Source organism: Lissotriton helveticus, chromosome 3_1 (genome assembly GCF_964261635.1).
Source record: "Lissotriton helveticus chromosome 3_1, aLisHel1.1, whole genome shotgun sequence".
NCBI lineage: Eukaryota > Metazoa > Chordata > Amphibia > Caudata > Salamandridae > Lissotriton > Lissotriton helveticus.
Genome location: NC_136061.1, coordinates 1,543,709,119 through 1,543,730,921, shown reverse-complemented (window position 1 = coordinate 1,543,730,921; position 21,803 = coordinate 1,543,709,119). Strand labels below are relative to the sequence as shown.

Genomic DNA, 21,803 nt, shown 5'->3' with positions numbered 1-21,803 from the left:
TAGGCACTTCCAATCTCGGCAGACATGGGGGAGGAGGTAGGGCGAAATATCAAGGGTTTAAGGAGAAAGGATAACACAACTACATCGGGGGGGGGGGGGGGGCGCTCGGGGAGTGCAGGATAGGTGCTCAGGTCTCCGGGGTACATCAGTTAGACAAGACTGGACCCCACTGGTAACGCGTGCTCTTCTCTTTCAGTGAGCCGACTTTCTCTGGCGTGACGGCGACTGATATCACAGTGAACCTTCCCTTCAGCACAGTGGATGTCACCAGCAACGGGGGTACCCAGGCGTCAAGGAAAGAGTGAGTGCCCCCCTTCTGCCTCAGCCTCACTTAGGAAGCAGCTCATCATTCTCCATAGGGCCCCATGCATTAGCTACCCTCACCCTCTTCCATGCTGGTCGACAACAGATAAAGTGCAGCTCAACAGCTGCAAAACGACGCCTATGTACTAATGTTTGACGCAACACAGGACATAAAGCAAAGTTGCTGCGAAGAGTGTTGGGTTGAAACGGAGAGAGCAGAAATCTGCCATATCTACTCAAATATAGCACATTTCTATTCCCTCCTAGAGCTGACCCACTGTGTGCTGCCTAGCGCCAACACTGGCACCCTTGTGCCGCTCTGCAAGTGTGCCTTCATTACAGGCAGGATTGTTTTTGTGCAGGGAGGGGTGACTTCCTCCACAAAACAATCAAAAGAGGAAATATTGAGGAGAAAAAAATTACTTTTTCCATCTAATGCTATCCTCTGTGAGGGATGTATGTCACTACAACGCATGCGTTTACAACGCATGTCATTACGACGCAGGTTTTACAACGCAAATCGTTACAACGACTTGCGTTGGGGGGGGGTTAAATAGTGAATAGTTTAATTTACTATTCCAACTCCAGTCCCCGTTGATAGTAGGGAAGGTTTTGGATAGTAATTAAACTATTCCCTATCCTAGAGCGCCCTCCAGCGCAATTCGTTGTAAAAGTTGCGTCGTAATGGTAGTGCATTGTAAAGGATGTTTCCCTCTGTGAGCCGTGCCAATATGACACAATCCCAGGTTTACACACCTTTGCAAATCTGGAATTGCATCAAATCCATGGGTAGATGCACAGGAATGCCCATACTCCACCTCTGGAACGCCGAATAGCTTCAAATGTTATGTATTGCAGTGCAACCTGCTGCTTTGCATTACATTACTTTACAACATCATGCAAGGCGGCTCAAATCCCCCCTTGCATGGCTTTGTTAATCTTACTGAAGCTTTTGCATTGTCCGTGCTTTCCCTTGCACAACACAAGGATAACATAAGGGCTCAGTAAATCTAGGCCCACATCTGTACATGGCTTGTGGTGGTTTTGTGTGGTTTGTATCTGCAAAATTATGTTTGAAATGCTCCGTTTGTTAAAGCTTGGACCTGCCTCGATGGTTTTATCAAAGCCTCTCTAACATACATAAAATGGGCCCTTGTTAAGTCTTGAATAGGAGTAGCCCAGTAAATCACAATCCGCACAGCGATCTCAGTTATAAGTTCTTGAACTTGTGGATTTTGTAGAGGAAAGTGCCAAAATCTGGATCTTATGTCTTATTTTCATGACAGAGTTCGGAATATGTTGTTGGATTTTTATTGAATGTGATAACTATCCCATCTGACTGTGTCATTAATAATATGACCCTTCGAGGCACCCCCTGACTAGTTGGCCCTGACCTCACTGGCCCTAAAGATGCATGGAATTCATGGAGTGAGGTCATTCATGCATCTCACATCTGTAGAAAAGCACTGCTTAATCTGCCTCTCTCTGTATTTCTTCCTCAGGAGCTGTCAGTCTGTTGTCTCCATCAGCTGTCAAAGTAAGTACCTCCATTTACCTCTCTGTGCTCTCCCACCATGGCATGATGGGTTAAATGTATCAAGATAATAGTCTCAAAGCATATTTACGATCAGTAACTAAGAGCACATGTACAGCCATTTTTGGCTGTCACAAATGGGAAATCGGGCCGTTTGCGACTGATGAATAGGTCTGTGACATGTACAAACCCCTATTTTGCGAGTTGGTAACCTATTACCGACTCGCAAAATAGGATTTGCGATTCGCTATTAGGAACGGGCGTGTCAAGGGTGTCCCTTTTTAATAGCGACTCACAGTGCCATGTACGAATGTTTTGCGACTGAAATGCAGTTTCAAAACATTCGCATTTTATCGCCAATGGAAAGTTGGTGGTAAACCAGTCGCAAAGTGGAAGGGGTCCTTGCAAATGTGGGTACAAATATTTTTTAAGAGTAGGATCACTGCCTGCTCTTAAAAAATGAAACTGAAACATTTCATTTTTCTTTTTGAAACGCATCCCTTTTTCCTTTAAGGAACACAGGATGCATTGAGAAAAAAATAACTGCTTTATTGAAAAAGCAGTCACAGACATGGTGGTCTGCTGACCCCAGTCCACCATACCTGTGAGTGCCCTTCATTCTCAATGGGTCTCAAATTGTGACCTACCTCATGAATATTAACGAGGCAGGTCGCTTGCGACCCATTTGGGAATCACAAACAGTGTCTCAGACACTGTTGTGCATTCCATTTTACCAGTCGCAAAAAATTGCACTTTGCGACTCGCAAAATGGAATGGTCGTATTGTGTGAACTGACTAATGTATTAATAGGTCGGTTCACAAAATTCCATTTTAGAGTGAGTGTCCGACCTACTTAATAAATATTAAGTCAACAGGTTGATATTGCGACTCACTCCGATTGGCTACAATCACTGGGATGGTGCCCCGCAAAGATCAACAGACCACCATCCCCGTGATTGCTTTTGAAACATGAAAGTGTTTCTTTTTTAAAGCAGTCCGATTTCCGTAAAGGAAACTGGCCTGGTTTTTTCAAATAAAGTTTTCATTTCTCAAAAGTTTCAGTGAGAGTTGGCAGAGGTTCCCTGCTCCCCAATCAGCAAAGTGGAAGCTAGGTTGCCACCCTAACTTAAGAATCCGTACCTTTTCAATGGTTTGCAAATAAAATTCCATTTGAAAACCATTGATATATCTGGGACTGAGTCACAATTTGGAAGAGACGTCCACAACACGTCTCTTCCAAATTGCCATCCAGTGTCCACTCTCAATTCCATTTTAGGAGCCAGTGAAACTTTATCAACTCCTAAAATGAGTTTTGTACATGCAAAATAATGTTTTTGCGGTCACAAACTCCGAAGTGGAGTGTTTACAACCGCAATTCTAGTTTAACCCCTTCACTGCGGAAAGCTATTCTGCCGCAGTGCTAAGGGGGCGGGGCGGCCGCGCGGCGGCCGCATGCTGGTGAAGGACCGCTCCGTCACCAGCCGCGGTTGAGCTGTGCTGATGACGGAGCGGTTCCGTCATGGCCCCGCCCGCTCAGTAGAACGCCCAGCGCAGGCACGGAATCCGCTCCGCGCAGGCGCGGCGGCAGGGCCATGACGGAACCGCTCCGTCATCAGCACAGCGCCACCGCAGCTGATGACGGAGCGGTTCCGTCATCAGCGTGCAACGGGTTAATATATCTGGCCCCGAGTTCATAAGTGTATCTGTCTGTGGAATTCCTAATATGTCAGTGAGAATGGCTGTGCACTGCCATCTCTGGCCCTAAAAACTCCAATCTCTGTGCAAACACAGTGATCGAATTAATAGTTGATTGATAATTATTACACCCTCACACTTCGCCCATGATAAATTCTATTAGGTCAAACCTACTGAAATTTATCAATGGAAATGACATTAAAGGGCTGCACCCAGTTCTGATTTTCAGCATAGCAACTCTCTATGTAAATATGTAGCACTTGGATTCACTTTATATACTGTCCTTAAATGCTGCCATGGATGCAGTCCTGCCTGAAAAAATCCCTAATTGGAATGTACATGTGTGCAGCTATGTATTCTTTTCTATATCGGTGGGTACATGTCTGTATTTGTATATGTAAATTCTGTGTTTGTAGCTGTGTGTATGTAGCTTGTGAATAGGGCCGAAATATATCACTAGCAGCTAGCCTGAATATTGACTGATTCCGACCAGCACCCTGCCTCCAGAGAAGCCTTTCATTAGCTGCTCCCTATCACCTCTGTAAACATCTGCTATACATCATATACGTACACCTCTAATTTATATACTACGCACACAGATCTGCTCTATATTCTCTGCTACACATCTGTTACACATCATCTATGTATGCCTCTGTACTATATCCCAATACACATCTATACATCATATCTACTATGCACACCTACCTCTTCTCTACAGACTCCAGGCACACCACTGCTCTATACTGTTTACCATGCCTCTCCTATATATTGGCTATGTACAGCTTTGCTCTATGTTCTTCACAAACATCTGTGCTACTAAATGGCACATATATGCTGAGTGGTGAGTTCATGCTATATTATCAGAGGGGCCAACACTTGTTTAATCTGTGGTGCACACTTTTATTAAATGGATTTGACAATTACATATTTACTGTTGTGGGAATATAATTTTCCCCAAAAGAGAAGGATCCAGCCTTAGCCACTTGTGACTTGGGGTTCCTCAAGTCAATCTCTAGCCTGGGTCATTATCTGAGATTGGATGTTGCACTGTTCCTGCCTTATGTTCAAGGACTGCTCTTGTCCACTGCTATGTCCTGGCTGTGTACACTGTGCTTAATCCTGTGTGTTTTTGTACAGACTGCGGCTCGGGTGCGAATCGAGGATCGCGTATCATTGGCGGAGTCAGCTCCTCCATCAACAGCTGGCCCTGGCAGGTCAGCCTGCAGTGCCAAGGATCCCACGTCTGCGGGGGCAGCATCATCAGCCAGCTGTGGATCGTCACTGCAGCCCATTGTTTCCTTGAGTAAGTAAAGATGGGTACCTCTCTGCACCCCACATCAGGAAGATAACTATTGAGGAACCAATGAGCAACGCTAATGCAAAGCTTAGAAAGGCGTGTCGGCTTCAGAGATTAGCCCAGGCGCTGATGCCAGAGTAGCACCTCGTAAAAGCTGCACTATATTGAGCTGATTCCACAGAGTATCCAGTGTCAGCACTGCGCTAACTCCAGATCAGGGTAGTGTGAACACTGCACTATAGTGACCCAACTAATCATAGCAGTTTGCCTAAGTCCAGAGCAGGGCCTCGTGAACATTGCACTTCAGCATGCGTATTCCAGGGAGTAGCCCATGTGAGTAGTGCACTAAATCTAGATAAGGACATTGTGAACACTGCACTATATCGAGATAACCCCTGAGAGTAGCCCATGTGAGTAGTGCAGTAGCTCCGCATTAGGGTCTCATTCACACTGCACTATGTTGAGCTGACTCCAGATAGTAGCCTATGTGATCGATCACTGTACTAACACCAGATTAGGGCATGGTGAGCAGTGCATTGAATTGAGTTAACTCCAGAGAAAAAGCCCTCTGAGCACTGCACTAGTCCACACTGAGGTCTTGTGAACACTGCACCCCATTGAGCGTATTCCAGAGAGTACAGCATGTAAGTATGAACTGACACCAGAGTGGGGTCTTGTGAACACTGCACTATACAGATAACTCACGAGAGGAGCACGAATGGCCACTGCATTATATTGAGTCCCTTACAGGGCATTACCGTAGAAATGTACTATATCTCCCCAAATACACAACATCACTATAGGAATACGACACCATGTTCTGCCAGTACCAGGGCCGGCTTTAGTGCTGGTGGCGCCCGGTGCAGCCATCATTTTTGGCGCCCCACACCCCATGAGTTCCTCCTCGGATTCTCTCACTACCACCACGCAAAAGTGCCCCACATCTCTCCAACCATAAGTTATTGCTAAACATAGCGCCCCCCCACAGGCCAGCGCCCAGTGAGGCCGCACCCGTCCCACTGCACTAAAACCGGCCCTGGCCAGTACACACAATTGCTATGAAAATACTGCACCGGTAAACACTGCATTACCAAAGAAGTATTGCTTTGCAGTGTCCCTTCCTCCATAATTATCTCATGATGGTTTTGCTTCATTGCAGGGGGCAGGGACAGATTCCGCGCTGGCGCATCCAAGTAGGCAAGCTCACCCTGAACTTCATGTTCGCCATAGAGGTGGAACTGATCATTCTCCACTCCGGGTTCAGCACGAGAGACAACGATATTGCCCTCCTCAAGGTGAAGTCACCCCTCACCTTTTCAGGTAAGCTACCCCTTTGGCTTGGCATCCTGGTGCATGCGCCGACGCAGCTGGCAGGGGAGAGTGGCAAACATGCGCGTTCGATGTCAAGATCTGAGTTATCAAGTTTACACCTAGGTGAGAACTAGGGTGGAAACCAGATAACTCTTCAATAGTTTAGGAATTATTGTGGAACCCTAGAACCCCAAATCCACGGGGTTTGGTAGAGAGAAAAACAATCCAAAGACTCTTATTGTTACTTAAAAGTATGAATGAGGGTGCTTCTGATATTTATGTTTCCCTCATCTTCATTGCTTGATTTTGCTTGCGAGAAGGTTTCACGCATAGTCGTTGAAATGTCACTCATAAGTACACTGAAATTATGAAAATGTCACTCATAGGAATCGGAAACCTTGGCAGCATGACCAAGCAAGCATTGGCATAGCCAATAGGTATCGCCTTTGGGACCTTATAAGTGTTTAGCCATACAACAGTTGATGTTGTTGCACCAAGGATGTTGTGCTGCATAACTAAATTCTGATAAGGTCCCAAAAGCGAGACCTATTGGCTATGCCAATGCTTGTTTTTAATATTGGTAAGTGCCTGGCAGCTTCCCTGTAATAAAGCTTTGCATAAACCATGACAAAACAAAGCAAGCATCTGCAACGCCAAAAGGCTAGCAACCAATGCCAGACCTAATGGCTTTGCAAGGGGTTGTTCATTCTTTCCTCTTTGGCCTCACAATGACAATGCTATGTTGTTTTATTCTTCAGTTATTTACATATACACACAGCCACTCTGTAGCGAGTCTCATTATAACTCCCACTAAATACTCCAGCATTGTATGGCACTATGGCAAAAGGGCTTTTTAAATTCAATGAAAACGAAATTACGACAGGTGAGCAGATCAAGTGTAAAATAGAAATATCCTGTCTCACCCATAAATTGCTGTTTGCTAAATATCTGTCTGTTTGATGCCTACTAACGAAGTTCTAGTGACCGGCACTCATATTGTTAAGGAGTATGCGGTGTTGTAATAGGGCTGGAGGCCTTCTAGTAACTGTCATCTCGATAACCAGCATGCAATTATCAAGGAGAGAGAGAGGACTAGATAGCCAGTCCGTATCCCCAGGTCTATTTATATGTAATCAAAAAGGACTAGGCTGATTATATATGGTACAGGACTCGGGACTGGAGGTCCGTGAGGCGGCTGATGTTCTTTTTGCATCTAATAGTGCTATGTTGCTCCACTATTCTAGTTCTGACCTTACGTGTTGTCATGCCTATGTATCAGAGGCCACATGGGCATGTGATTAGGTAAACGACGTTGGTCGAATTGCAATTCGTGTGGTGTTGTTGTGTCTAGAACTTTCCAGGTTCCAAGTTCAGTGTTTTGGAGTTGGGGGTTAGGTGGCACACACTGCAGTCGTTGCAGGGATAGTGTCCTGTACCTTAGCGCGTGCAACACATTTTAGATCACACACTCACTTTAAGTGTAGATCTCACCTTCACATACTTTACGGTCCTGAGGAAAGCCAGAATTACAGAAGGGCCTGGCTGAAACATGTAGACCAACCCACCGGATGCAGGAGTTCATAACCAATACTCCACCTACATTTATAGCCTTGCTTTTATTACTTTCAGAGGCCCAGATTTTAAAGACAACCCTTTGGGTACCGGGACCACTGAATAGTTTTTAACCTATCACATTCACATCACCTTTCACTGAACACTCAGTAACATACCTGTTCCACTGTAATACAGGCGTTGAAGCACACTCGGGACACGCTCAGTGTCACTGGGTGGGCCCGATGATGAAGCATGCCACCAACTAGGTGGGTGAGGGCTTCATAAGGAAACAAAATGGTTCCTCCGCTTCCTCTTACAGTCCTGAGTCCTGTACCATATATAATCAACCTAGTCCTTTTTGATTACATATATCTCGAGAATCAGCCCTTTAAGTTGCGCCCATTTCTCTGAAGAGCAGGGTGTGTGTTGCAGTCACACGTGCATATCTACATTGTCAGGAAGGCGCTAAGTAGATCGCCGCCATGTCATGTATCAAGGCCGCACTACACTAAAAGCAGATGCGCGGTGGAATCTGTCGCACACAGACCTGAGGTAAACAAGCGCTATGACATAGCAGTTGCGTCATTTTGTCGGTTCGCACCCAACACATGCTCATGCCAACAAAATTATGCAAGCTATTTTTTTTAATTGGAGCACTGATGGGAAGTTAGCAACATGGAATGATGGGGTTCGGGGGGGAGTAACCCGGCGGGTGCAGAGGGGGAATGGATACAACACAGAGGCAGGGGTTGGGGAGGAGATGCAACCGACAGGAGAAGGAGTTGCAGGTGGGGGAAGCAACACAGAGGGTAGGATGGAGGAAGCAGCAGCGAGGCGGGGTGGGGAAGAGAGGGGTCTAATGAGAGAGTAATGTAAAGCTGGTGGGGGAGAAGCACTCAGACAGGTAGGCAACCATGAAATTATGTGGTGGGGCACAGAAGCAAGGGGCGAGAGAAGGGAGATGTACACAGGCAGAAGAGCAACACGGAGCACTGAAGGGGGAAGAGACACACACTAGGGAGACAGTTGGAAAGCACATGTGCTCTTGCTGAGTGCTTAAGACAAAAGAAAAAAGTAGGGCCCTAAAAGTGAGCAGAGGAAGTCACAGTAAATTGTCTGATCCAGGGGAGGGACAGACACAAGTTGGGCAAGACAAAAAAGAAGCACAAAATTGAAAGTGGTAGGAAAACTAAACTATGGTAAGCAACAGGCAGGCTCCAAGTCCACAATATGTCTCGCAACAGACAGTGAGTAACCCTACTGTCAGGTGTGAACTAACAACAGACATATCGGGTGCTCTCTAGTAGGCTCAACTTAAAAACAAATGCTACAAGACAAGCCTTTAATGTAATTGTATGAAGTTCTAATTGTAGCTGGCTCCACTAGATTGGCTACAGACCACAATTGGCAGATGTATGTTAATAAAATAAGTTTGGATCACAGCGGGATTACAATTTTTGCCACGAGTTCTGTTCCCAGGTAAATGCTTAGTGGCGGTACATTTATACAGTCTATTGCCTCAGTTTTCATGACAGGGTATTTCTGACCTGGCAGTGCCTGAGAGCGGCCCTCAGTTTGAATAACAGTATGGCTCTGATCCATGTTCGTAGCTCCCTGGTGTTATGTTAGTGCCATTCCGCTTGCTCACAATGTTTTGAACCTTCATTGTAACGAAACCTGTGTCCCCCCTGTTCCTAGTCGGAGAGCCTTTGTCTAGTATCTGTGTGATTGGAGTCCTGTTGGGTTATTACCAGGTAAGGGTCCCGGTACGGCCTCTTCAAAGCACTGGTTGTGAGAATTATTAGGTGTGAGGAGGAGATATAAGGGCAAATTCTTTCGAACAGGTAATGGGGATTAAATAGTTCAAATAGAAAATGAGTTTAAACGAGGAGGAGGGATAAAAACTGTTGAAAGGGAAAGAGGAACATAAGGAGTAACGCCGGAAAAGGGAACAAAAATGGAGTGGGAGGAGGTTGGTGCTTTTACAAAATACAATGCAAAAGAAACGCTGGTGGAACAAGAGAGACAGGCGGTCCCACTTGACCGCGCCACTAATGAGCGCTCTCACGAAAAAAGGTCACCTTGGTAGCTCGGCAGAGCGCGAGACAGACTGGGTAGGAGCACTGATTTCAGACGAAAGAGGGGAGGAGGGAAAGCAATGCAAAAATAAGTGCCAGGCGGATATCGCACGACAAAGAAAACAAGCAAGACGCTCTGTGGTGGGGGAGGGGACGGAGCATTAAAGCTCAAGCAGGCAAGACGGAGAGGCAAAAGTGGAAGCAGGCTGGATGGCGAGAGGTGTGCAATGTGCGCTCACCATGACGAGAGAGGAAAGCCCGATGGTGCCTCTGCTCGTCATTGTGCGCGTGCACGCAAGCTTGAGGCCAGCCAGCTTTTGGTAGGACTTTTAAAAGCCCACATACTAAATGTCTTGCCGAGCAACGCATGCGCTGGCTTAGCGAGACCTAATCACACTTAGAACAACAGCGTCAGCATTCTCGTTTCTAGAGGAGTCACTCCTGTAGTACATAAAGATGGCAGACGAGATCCCCCAGTTTCATCCTTACTTCTTGACAGAATGTTTGCCCATGCAGTTTAAATCCAAAATACGTGTTATATGATTGTGTCTGTTGTCCACCTCTGCTCTGAAAAAAACAGACTCTGTCTTCCTACAGAAAGAGGCCAGAACTGGACTAGCGGCCATAAGCACTGCTAGTGTAAAGGGAAACTAAGCACATTACAACAAAGTGTACAGCGATTTCGAAGGTCCATTCCAGCATAGTAGGAGGGTGGGAGAAGTTGTCTGCCCGCTACTATGGCGAAAAATAACAACAAATATACAGAAAGCTTTGCACTTCAATCATATCTTGGTCAAAATCCTTAATTTCACTATTTTCTTCTGTTCTAGATTCCGTTCAGCCTGTTTGTCTGCCAGGCTTCGACATTCTGTTGCCAGATGATGCAAGGCTGTGGGTGACGGGCTGGGGGCACACCACCGAAGGCAGTGGTAAGTACCCCTAAAATAATGTACACACACAGACATCTCATTATCCATGCTGAAAATGCCTGTTTTTCATCGCTTCTGATTCACAGCTGACTGACAGTGTCAGACAAGGTACTTTGCCCACAATGACACATTTTGTTAAGTTGTCTCCTTCAACCTCACTTTCTAAATCTCTTGGTACACTCCTGCTTGAGTGACACCCCCTAAATCGTTATCTTGAACTTCCATTTCCCCCCTTTTCCCCCACGTCATTTACTTAATACGCTAATCTTTCTCTGCTCCCTTATACCACATCACATTCACACTCTATCTCTTCTCTTGTTTTCTCTACCCTCCTGCCTCTTCTCCACCTTTCAGTATTTAGTATCCTTCGGCTCATCCCTATTCCAACTGTCTCTTAATAATGTTTCTCTTGGAATGAAAGCCATAAACCTCCTTCGACCGCTTCCAAACCCCCTCTCCATTTGCTCCATCATTCCCTCTCCCCCTTCCTTGTCCACCGTCAATCCGTTGTCCCCTGTATAAACCTTTCTCCTTCTGCTTACCATCATAATCGCTTCCAGTCCTCCTCTAACACCACCCCCATGATTTAACACCAGATTTACTCTTCCATGAATCATCTAACCTACTGTCATTTCCTCTCTTTCCCATCATGTTGCTTCTACCCACTCGTCAGCTCTCATCTAGCAGCAATTGCCACTTTCTGGCTCCTAGGTTGCTGTTTTACCCACTTCATGATCTTCTAAGACACTGGCCATTGGCACGGAGTGTAAAAGGAACTGACTGTGCCACTTCGTCTCCCCCTCCACCCTCACGCCAAAAACAATTCTCTTCCCAACTTTCTCTTTCTCATTCCTAATCCTTTTACCCCCCGACCTGCTACAGCCTATGCTTACTACACCAGCTAACACATCTCGTTCCACCTCACACCCCCACCTAGCCTGACCCTAATAACCTGGTTATGTCTCTACTTGACCTCTTCCCTCAGGAAGGAAAACACCCTCTAAACTATTCTTCTTCTTCTTCAACATCCACTTCTTCCACTTTTCCTTTTTTTCTCCCCCTCATCATGCCCATCCTCCTCATTTCCCACACACTTGAGCTGTTTGCTGATCAAAACACATTCAGTGAACAAGAACCAGAAGATCTACAGACAGAACTCACACTTGAAAGCCGGACCTACGCTCCATAACTCTTCATCTTTAAAACATGGCTCAGAAATTACGTTTCACTTGTATTCCATAAGTCAATTACACCAGGATATCAGATTAACACACATAATTGTCGTGGGAAGGCCACAGGGGGCTTAGCATTTATCTTCAAAGGATCAGTAAAAGCACATTCACTAAACTGGTTGTGAATCATTGATAGCCCATGGAACACCCACCCCTACTTTCTTATGCACATTCCCATCAATCTACAGACCCACTGTTAAACATTGAGCATACTCTCACATCTCCCTAAACCAGACCCATCTCTGCATGTGGGGTGACCCGAACATTTAGTTTGACCAAGTTTCCCTTCCACAGCCAAGAATTGTTACAAACAACCCTGAAGCTCTCAATGTCTCCACATCAGTCACTGGTGCAACCCACACACCTGGCCACACACGTGACACAATCTTCATCATACCGGGTGCCATCATGATCATAAAAAGAAATTGATCTTCTTAGAGCAAACACTACCTTATCTCTATCACTCCCAAGCTTCCTCCAAGACCAAGTACTATCACAGAATTGATCTCAACGACACACTGGAACAAACTCGTTCTCTGAAACTTGATTGTTTCGACTCATCGCCCTCACCACCGAACCAAATAAAAGAAGTCAGCCTGCTATATGACTCACTCTCCAAAAGCTCCAACAAACCCATTCCTCGCAAAACATCCACACCTCGTAAACACAGTTTAAGATATAATGAATGAATAAAGCAGATCAAATTGCAAATAGTTGCATGAACGTCAATGGAGGAAATCTAGAAATGTTCAGCAAAATCTGTTGTTCTGGACTTAACAAGAGTTACAAATCCTCCATCAAGATAGCAGAATGGCTACACTGCTCCAATTGGATCTTCAATGCCAAGTGTCCAACAAGGAAACTCCACAGGATCCTTACAGAATTCTGCACCCTCATTGCAACTGTGCAAAGACTCGTCTGTCTCAAGACTTTTGTAACTCTATTACAGACCATCTTGTGGCCAAAACCAATATACTAGAATTTCATCTCATTAACAAGAGGGGCACAGCTAACTGAGACCAAGAAAGAGAAGACTGCATTGACTAGCAAACATCTGACACTGCTTCCTTAAAGAAATGCTCAGCATCAGAATTCAATGATCTGGTCGAGTCTAATGGACCCGCAGGTTAACCATCATACCCTTGTCCACCACAAATCTTCTAGATAGTGTTTGCTACTCATACTACTCATCAAGAAGAGTAACCATGACCCAGCCGACTCAGTAAGCAGCAAGCTCTATTGTGAATTCTAATATCTTGGAAAATGTATTGAAAGAGTAGCATTTACTCAAATCTCTCACTACCTTGCAGAAAATAAACTGCTCTAAGGTCACTAATCACCCAGGTAAAGGCACAGAGTATGTTCTGATCTCCATATGGAACAGAATAACTACCAGTTTGGACAGTTTTGGCATTGCTACTATTTGACTGGGCTTTTCTACTGTATTTTTATGCTTCATTACCACTCCCTTTTAGCAAACTACAGGAACTTGGCATATAAGTGGAACATTTCTTTATTGGCTCTCTACCTACTGCTCCAACGAAGGAAGCTTCTTCTTGCTTTTCTCATTCACATTATAGTCTTTTACACTCTATGCAGGCTTACCTAATGGATCGATCATCGTACCATTCCATTTTATTTTCTGCCTCAGCCAAGTACCAGATCTCAAGAAGTCATCAGCTTGAAAATCTTAAAATGCATCCAATGACACTCATATCATCCTGAAAATGGAAATCATCTTGGATCTAGACAGTTCTTAATTTGAGCTGGTTCTTTACAGTACTCAGCACCGGCACTTAATTGTCAACACCGGCGCTTGTGACAGTTTGCCACAAAGTGGTGCTGTCTCACTAATTTAGAGAAGACCACAACAACAGCAAGTTATTAACTAAATATACATTAAAAATGACTATTACCTGCCCCCCTAAGTCATTCTTATAGCTTTTGGGGCCTGACATATTCCAATCAAACTGTCACACTTATAGGATTGTGATGGTTAGTAGTTTTGCTGGTGCTATCACTGGCAGCATGGCAGGGGAAATGTGTGGTGTAAGCTGCAGTGGTATCCTGGCGAGAGCCCTGGCATGTATTGTTTTTACAAATTAAGCACTGTTAGACTACTGTCTCCAAGCCATTGTCCAATGGTTGTTGACCAATCAGCCTAAACTCAAATCATCCAAAACAGGGATCTTGCCCTGCCATTGGAAGAACTAGCATCCCTCGTCAGTCTGGCCAAAGGAACTTGGAGCACCACCAACAAAATTGACAGAAGGGACAAACTTGGGGGTCATCCCGGATTCCTGCCAGTCCATAGTTCCCAGGTAAACCAAATCATCTGAAGTGTTTCTACTCCGTGGGTATCCTAAGATGACTTATTCCACTCCCCCTGTTTCCTAAGAAGCTCCAGACAACCACACCCCTCATTTGTTACACATTGACTAGGCAAGCAGACTCCTCCATGAAGACTGTCTATCTGGCATTACTGCAACAATTATTAAGAATTCCGACAACTTCTTCATGTTCATCTATGTGACCACATCGCACCAGCCCTGGTGATAATTCACTGGCTTCCCATTGCTAATCATTCATCTTTAAAGACCCTGTGGTTTAACCCATGGAGCCATCATTGGCAGATCCAAGTAAGCACACATGTTGTTCTCCGAAGTGAGCCCTCCGGTCAAAGTTGATATCACAGATGACTGTCCCCTTGTGTAAAAAGAAATTTGTTGGTTGGACCTCCTTCTCTATACAAGTGACTAAGTTCTGGAACTCTCTTCCCATCAAAAAAAGAACCATTGAAAACCATTGAAGTCCAAAAAGGATCTAAAAAACCCACCTCTCCCCAAGATGATGTCATGGAAAATAAACCTGACAAGAAGAGATAAATAGTAACTTCCTCTGATATTGGTGTACTCTGAAGGACATATTCTATGTATACACTATAACACCTGAAGCCCATGGCAGTCTTGAGATGGTAACCAGTTGTTTTAGGTCACCATACAAGAAATAGACCGCCAGCGTGATTTCCTTCTACCATAGTCCAGCCTCTAACATTTGCCCAAAAAATATGGCTGTGTTCTAAAAAGCTCTTGGTCATATTGATTACACTATTTCATCTGTTCAAGGCTCCATTAACTTGAATGGTATTCTGCAACTGGATTTGTTTCTGTCTACAGGAGCATCAGCTGAATGTGTGATTCCTCTGCTACTATAATTACATTATTAACTCTGTTATGGACCACCTTAACTGAAATGTATTTTTGATTGGCTGGATTTTTGTTTAAACTGTGCCACTGGAGTAAAGTGTAGTTTACCACACCACTACCTTATTCTCCCTGTTTAAGGTTCGCCTGAATCAAAATATATACTTGATGAACTGCCCATGGGTTATGTGATTGTCCCCTTGACTTTTCTTTACCACCCCTGGGTGGAACCAAAGCTTATACTAAATTCTCCAAACTGCTCCTCCTTCAAACTACTTATCCAGAGTTAACAACCTACTCCTCCAGGCAGTTCCTTGGGTGCCATTGTAATTCGCATTTACTGTATATTTCAAACATCTTCAGAGATAATAGGTATCTGCGTGTGTGGCCATGTCGCTTGTCACGCGTTCTCCTACACACACGTAGGCCAGCGGTGGATCCTCTGCTATGGTGAAGGAGCATCGCCTCCACCCCCTCCTGCCGCACTGCCAACACACTCAAAAACTTGAAAAATAAAGCAATAATAAACCCCTTTTCTTATCATTTTATTTTTCTTCTGACTTAATGTGCAGAGTCTTGGGGGTGGGGCCAGAGGGATGACAGCCACTGAGGGGGAGTGGTGTGCACTACCTTCAGTGTACATGTGGGTTTGGACGGCCGTCTTAGGACAGCAAAACCGACACGCACACTGAACCTGTCTCCAACCCTGGTTGAAGACAGCAGGCACAATCTCCCAGTCTTACTGGGAGCCCAAATCAAGAGCGCTCAGGCCAGTTCTGATGCTGCTCTCATGCTGCATGAAAGCAGCATCAGGATTGGTCACAGGGGATTCTGGCAGCCTATCTGCAGAGGAGCAGAAGAACGCGATGCGGCTGGCTGAAGGTTTTTATTTTGTTTTGTTTTTTTCATCGTAGTCCATCGTCTTTCCCCCCCCCTTGCCCGCCATTCTGTTGTGACACCAGCCGCCACTGATGTAGGCGCAGCTATATATTTTTAGCAACATTGTCCCTATTCTGCACTTATTTCCACGTCAAATTCATACGAAGATCATCATGGCTACAGCACCACCCATACAGACCGCATGCCAGACACACACTTCCATTCATAGCACTCCAATGTATTAGCATGCTATGGGTCTGCAAATAGGATTAGGTGTCTCATTGAAGGTATGATACACTCTATACAAGCAATGGAAATACATTTGGGATTAAAACAAAGCACTCCTATCCCTAGGAAGAGGCATAAAGCCCTAACCCCAAAGATGGGCTTCATTACAAAATTGGTCAGATTTTAAACCTGTTCCATTGTTAATTACATATTAAAAGTTGATATACCTTGGCGGTAGTGCACATTCCATGCATCGAAAGAATCCAGCTGATTCCCGTTTCTGTGTTGAGTATCCTCCTATGACCATCTTTTTGCCATTATGCTTTTCAACTCCTTTTTAGTTTTTTCTTTGCATGCTTTGCTTTTACTTCTCATGACCTGCCCCGTGATGTTCAGTTTGCAACTTTTTCAAGACTCATAACAATTTTAACATCATAATTAACATTTTAATTTACAAGAAGCAAGTAGTTAAATAGAGTAGGTTGATTTTTATTTTTTTTTTATTTATTTTTTTTATCCCACAATACTCAAGTGGAAGAAGTTAAAACAATATTTTTGATCAGCAATAAAGAATGGTGCCTTTGTGTATGCTTATTAGTGAGAAGCAAGGTGGCAAATGTCTAGAAAAAAGACTATCATTATACATTCTGTTTCACTAACCAGACGGGGGTTAGTTGTGTATTTAGAAGTAGGGATTTAATCTTAGTGTTTCTTTCGTACATGGCACTGCCCCTTGTTACTTCTAATATTATATTCCATGACTCTTGCAACAGTAATATTCATGCATGTTTTTATATCGAAGTGCTTTTGATACTTTTAATTTTAAATCCCATGACACTTTTACAAAGCATTATAATTCATGAATATGTTTACACTATAGTGCTCTTTGTTACCTCTAATAAATTCCATGCCACTTTTTACACAGCATTAATATTCATGCACATGTTTACACTGCAGTGCTCTTTGTTACCCCTAATATTAAATTTCTGGACGCTTTCTTGCAGTATTATTTTTCATGCATATATTTACACTGCAATGCCCTTTGTTACCCCATATATTACATTTCATGACACGTTTTAAACAGCATTATTATTCATGCAAATGTTTACACTGCAGTGCTCTTTGTTACCTTTACTATTAAATTCCAGGCCCCTTTTTACACAGCATTATTATCCATGCACATGTTTGTACTCCGGTGCTCTTTGTTACCTCTAATATTAAATTTCATAGCACTTTCTACACCGCATTATAATTCATGAAGATGTTTATACTGCAGTGCTCTGTGTTACCCCTAATATTATATTCAGGGACGCTTTCTTGCAGCATTAATATTCATGCATATGTTTACACTGAGGTGCTCTTTGTTACCTCTAATATTAAATACCATGCCACTTTTTACACAGCATTATTATTCATCATGTTTACACTGCAGTGCTCTTTGTTGCCTCTAATATTAAATTTCATGACAATTTTTACACAGCATTATTATTCATGCATATGTTTACACTGCAGTGCTCTTTGTTACCTCTAATATTAAATTCCAGGACACTTTCTTGCAGCATTATTATTCATCCATATGTTTATACTGCAGTGCTCTTTGTTACCTCTAATATTAAATTCCATGCCACTTTTTACACAGCATTATTATCCATGCATATGTTTGTACTGCAGTGCTCTTTGTTACCTCTAATATTAAATTCCAGGCCACTTTTTACACAGAATTATTATCCATGCATATGTTTGTACTGCGGTGCTCTTTGTTACCTCTAATATTAAATTTCATAGCACTTTCTACACCGCATTATCATTCATGAAGATGTTTATACTGCAGTGCACTGTTACCCCTAATATTATATTCCAGAACGCTTTCTTGCAGCATTATTATTCATGCATATGTTTACACTGAGGTGCTCTTTGTTACCTCTAATATTAAATACCATGCCACCTTTTACACAGCATTATTATTCATCATATGTTTACACTGCAGTGCTCTTTGTTGCCTCTAATATTACATTTCATGACACTTTTTACACAGCATTATTATTCATGCATATGTTTACACTTCAGTGCTCTTTGTTATCTCTCATTTTAAATTCGAGGACACTTTCTTGCAGCATTATTATTCATCCATATGTTTGCACTGCCGTGCTCTTTGTTACCTCTAATATTAAATTTCATAGCACTTTCTACACTGCATTATTATTCATGAAGATGTTTATACTGCAGTGCTCTGTGTTACCCCTAATATTATATTCCAGAACGCTTTCTTGCAGCATTATTATTCATGCATATGTTTACACTGAGGTGCTCTTTGTTACCTCTAATATTAAATACCATGCCACTTTTTACACAGCATTATTATTCATGCATATGTTTACACTGCAGTGCTCTTTGTTACCTCTAGTAATAAATTCCAGGACACTTTCTTGCAGCATTATTATTCATGCATATGTTTGTACTGCAGTGCTCTTTGTTACCTCTAATATAAAATTCCAGGCCACTTTTTACACAGCATTATTATCCATGCATATGTTTGTACTGCGGTGCTCTTTGTTACCTCTAATATTAAATTTCATAGCACTTTCTACACTGCATTATTATTCATGAAGATGTTTATACTGCAGTGCACTGTTACCCCTAATATTATATTCCAGAACGCTTTCTTGCAGCATTATTATTCATGCATATGTTTACACTGAGGTGCTCTTTGTTACCTCTAATATTAAATACCATGCCACTTTTTACACAGCATTATTATTCATGCATATGTTTACACTGTAGTGCTCTTTGTTGCCTCTGATATTAAATTTCATGACACTTTTTACACAGCATTTTTATTCATGCATATGCTTACAACGCAGTGCTCTTTGTTACCCTTAATAGTACATTCCAGGACGCTTTCTTGCAGCATTATTATTCATGCATATGTTTACATTGCGGTGCTCTTTGTTACCCCTAATATTACATTCCAGGACGCTTTCTTGCAGCCTTTTTATCCGTGCATGCTTATACAGTGCAGAGTTCTTTGTTACTTCTCATAAGAAAGTCCATGACTCATGCAGCATTATTATTCATGCATTTTTATATCGTAATGTGTTTTGTTACTTTTTTTGATAATCAATTTTTATTGAAATTTCTGAAACAAACAAGTTCATTGGTAGCGAATCACATTGCAATGTTAAAAACCTTCCCCACCTTGGCAACAACACTGGCATAATAAATCCCCCCTGAGTGGATACAAAAGCTTCCATATTACGTATATGCATAATTAGGCTCGGACCCTCAAGAAGGCAACAAGCCGAACCATTTACCCCACACCTTGCTGAACATTTCCGGGCAACCCCAGGCTTCAAAGAGGGACTCCTCCTACACCCCACACCAGTCCACACCCCTCCATTTCCGCAGCATCGGGCCGCAGCTCGGGTCCAACCGGCCGCTATGTCCCGCTTAGCCACCGCCAGGGCCGTTCCCAGGAAGCGCTTGTCAGCCCTAGATCCATCTAGGCCAGCGAATACCCCCAGCAGCAGGTGCCTCGGGTCATGGGGAACCTCCCACCCCAGAGCCTGCTCAAGCTTGCGTTCCACCCCCTTCCAGAACAGCTCTAAGGACGGGCACAGCCACACCACATGGTAGTCTGCCGGGGCAGAGTCACAGCGCGCACAGGCCAGGGAGGTTCTCAAGCCAGCTCGGAAGAGACGTGCTGGGGTAAGGTAAGCTGCGTGAAGATAGTAAAGTTGGACCAGTTGTAACTTGGATGATGTGGTCAGGGTTTTGGGTGCCTTAAGGGCGTCACGCCAGTCTGCGTCGTCTAAAGGACTCACCCACCCTACCCAACGCTCCCTAAGCCGGTCCAGGGATGTAGGGCAATTGTTTACCAGGGCTTGGTATATACGGGACACACACCCCCTTCCCAGGTTCCCCATCATTACCTGCGCTTCCAGAGTGCTGAATTCTGGGAGAGTGGTGGGTGCTGGGAGATGTGTGTGTAGTGCATGGCGGAGTTGTAAGTATTTGGGAGAACTGGGAGTGGGAGAGGGCATGTCTGTGTTGTAGGTCCGAGAAGGAGCGCATGTGGTCCCCCACCCACACATCCCCGAGGAGCGAAATCCCCACTAGGTCCCAGTGATGGAAACCTCCCAAGGACGAGACCTCCCTCAGCCAGGCGCCATGCCATAACGGTGTTTGTCTAGTTAGCCTCCGGTCCCATCTCACCAGTCTAAGGGCCGCGCGCCAAGCCATGAGCACCGTCCTAATGACTGGGGGTAAGGCCTGTGGCACCGGGGAGCCGTAGAGGAATCCCTGAAGCTGTGTGAAATCTAAGGTAATGAGTTCCACCCTGTAAGCTGGGTCGGACCAGCCGCCCGCAAACCAGTCGTCGATCACGATAAGCCTTGTGGCCAATTAGTTAAGGTGGAGATTGATGACTCCCATGCCTCCATAAAAGAGGGATCCCGGCAATGAGACAGAGACATTCGCGAACGCCCACCTCCCCACAGGAATCGGGTGAGTGTGCTGTCCAATTCCCAAAACCAGCCACTCGAAAGGTGGGCCGTGGTGTTCTGTAGGATGTAGAGGAAGCGGTGGAGGATCATCATTTAATAAAGGGCGCTCCTGCCCAGCGGATTAAGGGGGAGGGATTGCCAGTTACTGAGGTCGGTCTTCATCCGAGCGACCAGGGGGGCGATATTGAGGGCCCATTCCAGCTCTGGGAGGAGGGTCACCCACACGCCCAGGTATTTGAAGGATTGCCTCCGGAGGGGGATCAACGCCTGCCAGTCAAAACACGCCCGGGAGGGGTGTAGGGGGACCAGGGTGGATTTCGTCGGGTTAAGACGAAGCCCTGAGACCTGTTCAAACGCCGCGAGGGCCTCTAGAGCTCTAGGGCTGGAGTGCTCCGGATCCACCAGGTAGAGCAGGACATCGTCAGCGTATAGAGCGATTTTATCCACCTGGCTTAGATCCCAAGCCCAACCTTGGATAAGGGAGTTCTGTCGGATTAACGCCGTCAGGAGCTCCATCACCAGAGCAAATAAAAGCGGCGAGAGGGGGCAACCCTGACTGGTGCCTCTCCGGATAGTAAATGGGTCCAACAGCTCACCATTAATGAGTACACGGGCTCTAGGGCTATGATAAAGAACCCTGATCAGACGGCGGAAGGGAAGGCTGAATCCCATTCTCTCCAGGACATCGCCCAGGTACCCCCAGTCCACCGTGTCAAAGTGTTTTGTTACTTTTAATAACAAATTCCACGACTCTTGAAGCACTTTTTTTCATGCACATGCGTTGAACTTTGTAAAGAGATATAAAGTTAGATTTACCATACCAGCACAATTTGTATACTGTTTTCTATTTTTCTTCTGATAGCATCTCTACTTGTTAGCTTTGTTTAGCTTTCAGTGATCAAGGGAGGCTGAGGTGGTTGTCCTTGTACTCTGTAGAGCATATTTTGAAGGTGGCTAAAATATTGGGAACATCAGGTCCCAGGTTAACTGGAGCGGGTGTACTAGCACTGCACGCTGTTGGGGATCTCCAAGGGTCTCCCACCACATTCATGACCTCT

The 21,803-nt window shown here is 44.5% G+C and overlaps 1 protein-coding gene across 1 annotated transcript in view; it reads left to right on the top strand.

Annotated features, from left to right (window-relative positions):
- TMPRSS4 (transmembrane serine protease 4) overlaps positions 1–21,803 on the top strand; it is an 86,739-nt gene that overhangs the window by 41,514 nt on the left and 23,422 nt on the right. Inside the window, exons 5-9 of the mRNA XM_078682264.1 lie at positions 197–301; positions 1,806–1,840; positions 4,670–4,835; positions 5,989–6,149; positions 10,603–10,701. Coding sequence (XP_078538390.1) covers positions 197–301; positions 1,806–1,840; positions 4,670–4,835; positions 5,989–6,149; positions 10,603–10,701 — 566 coding nt within the window. The remainder of the gene's footprint in view (positions 1–196; positions 302–1,805; positions 1,841–4,669; positions 4,836–5,988; positions 6,150–10,602; positions 10,702–21,803) is intronic.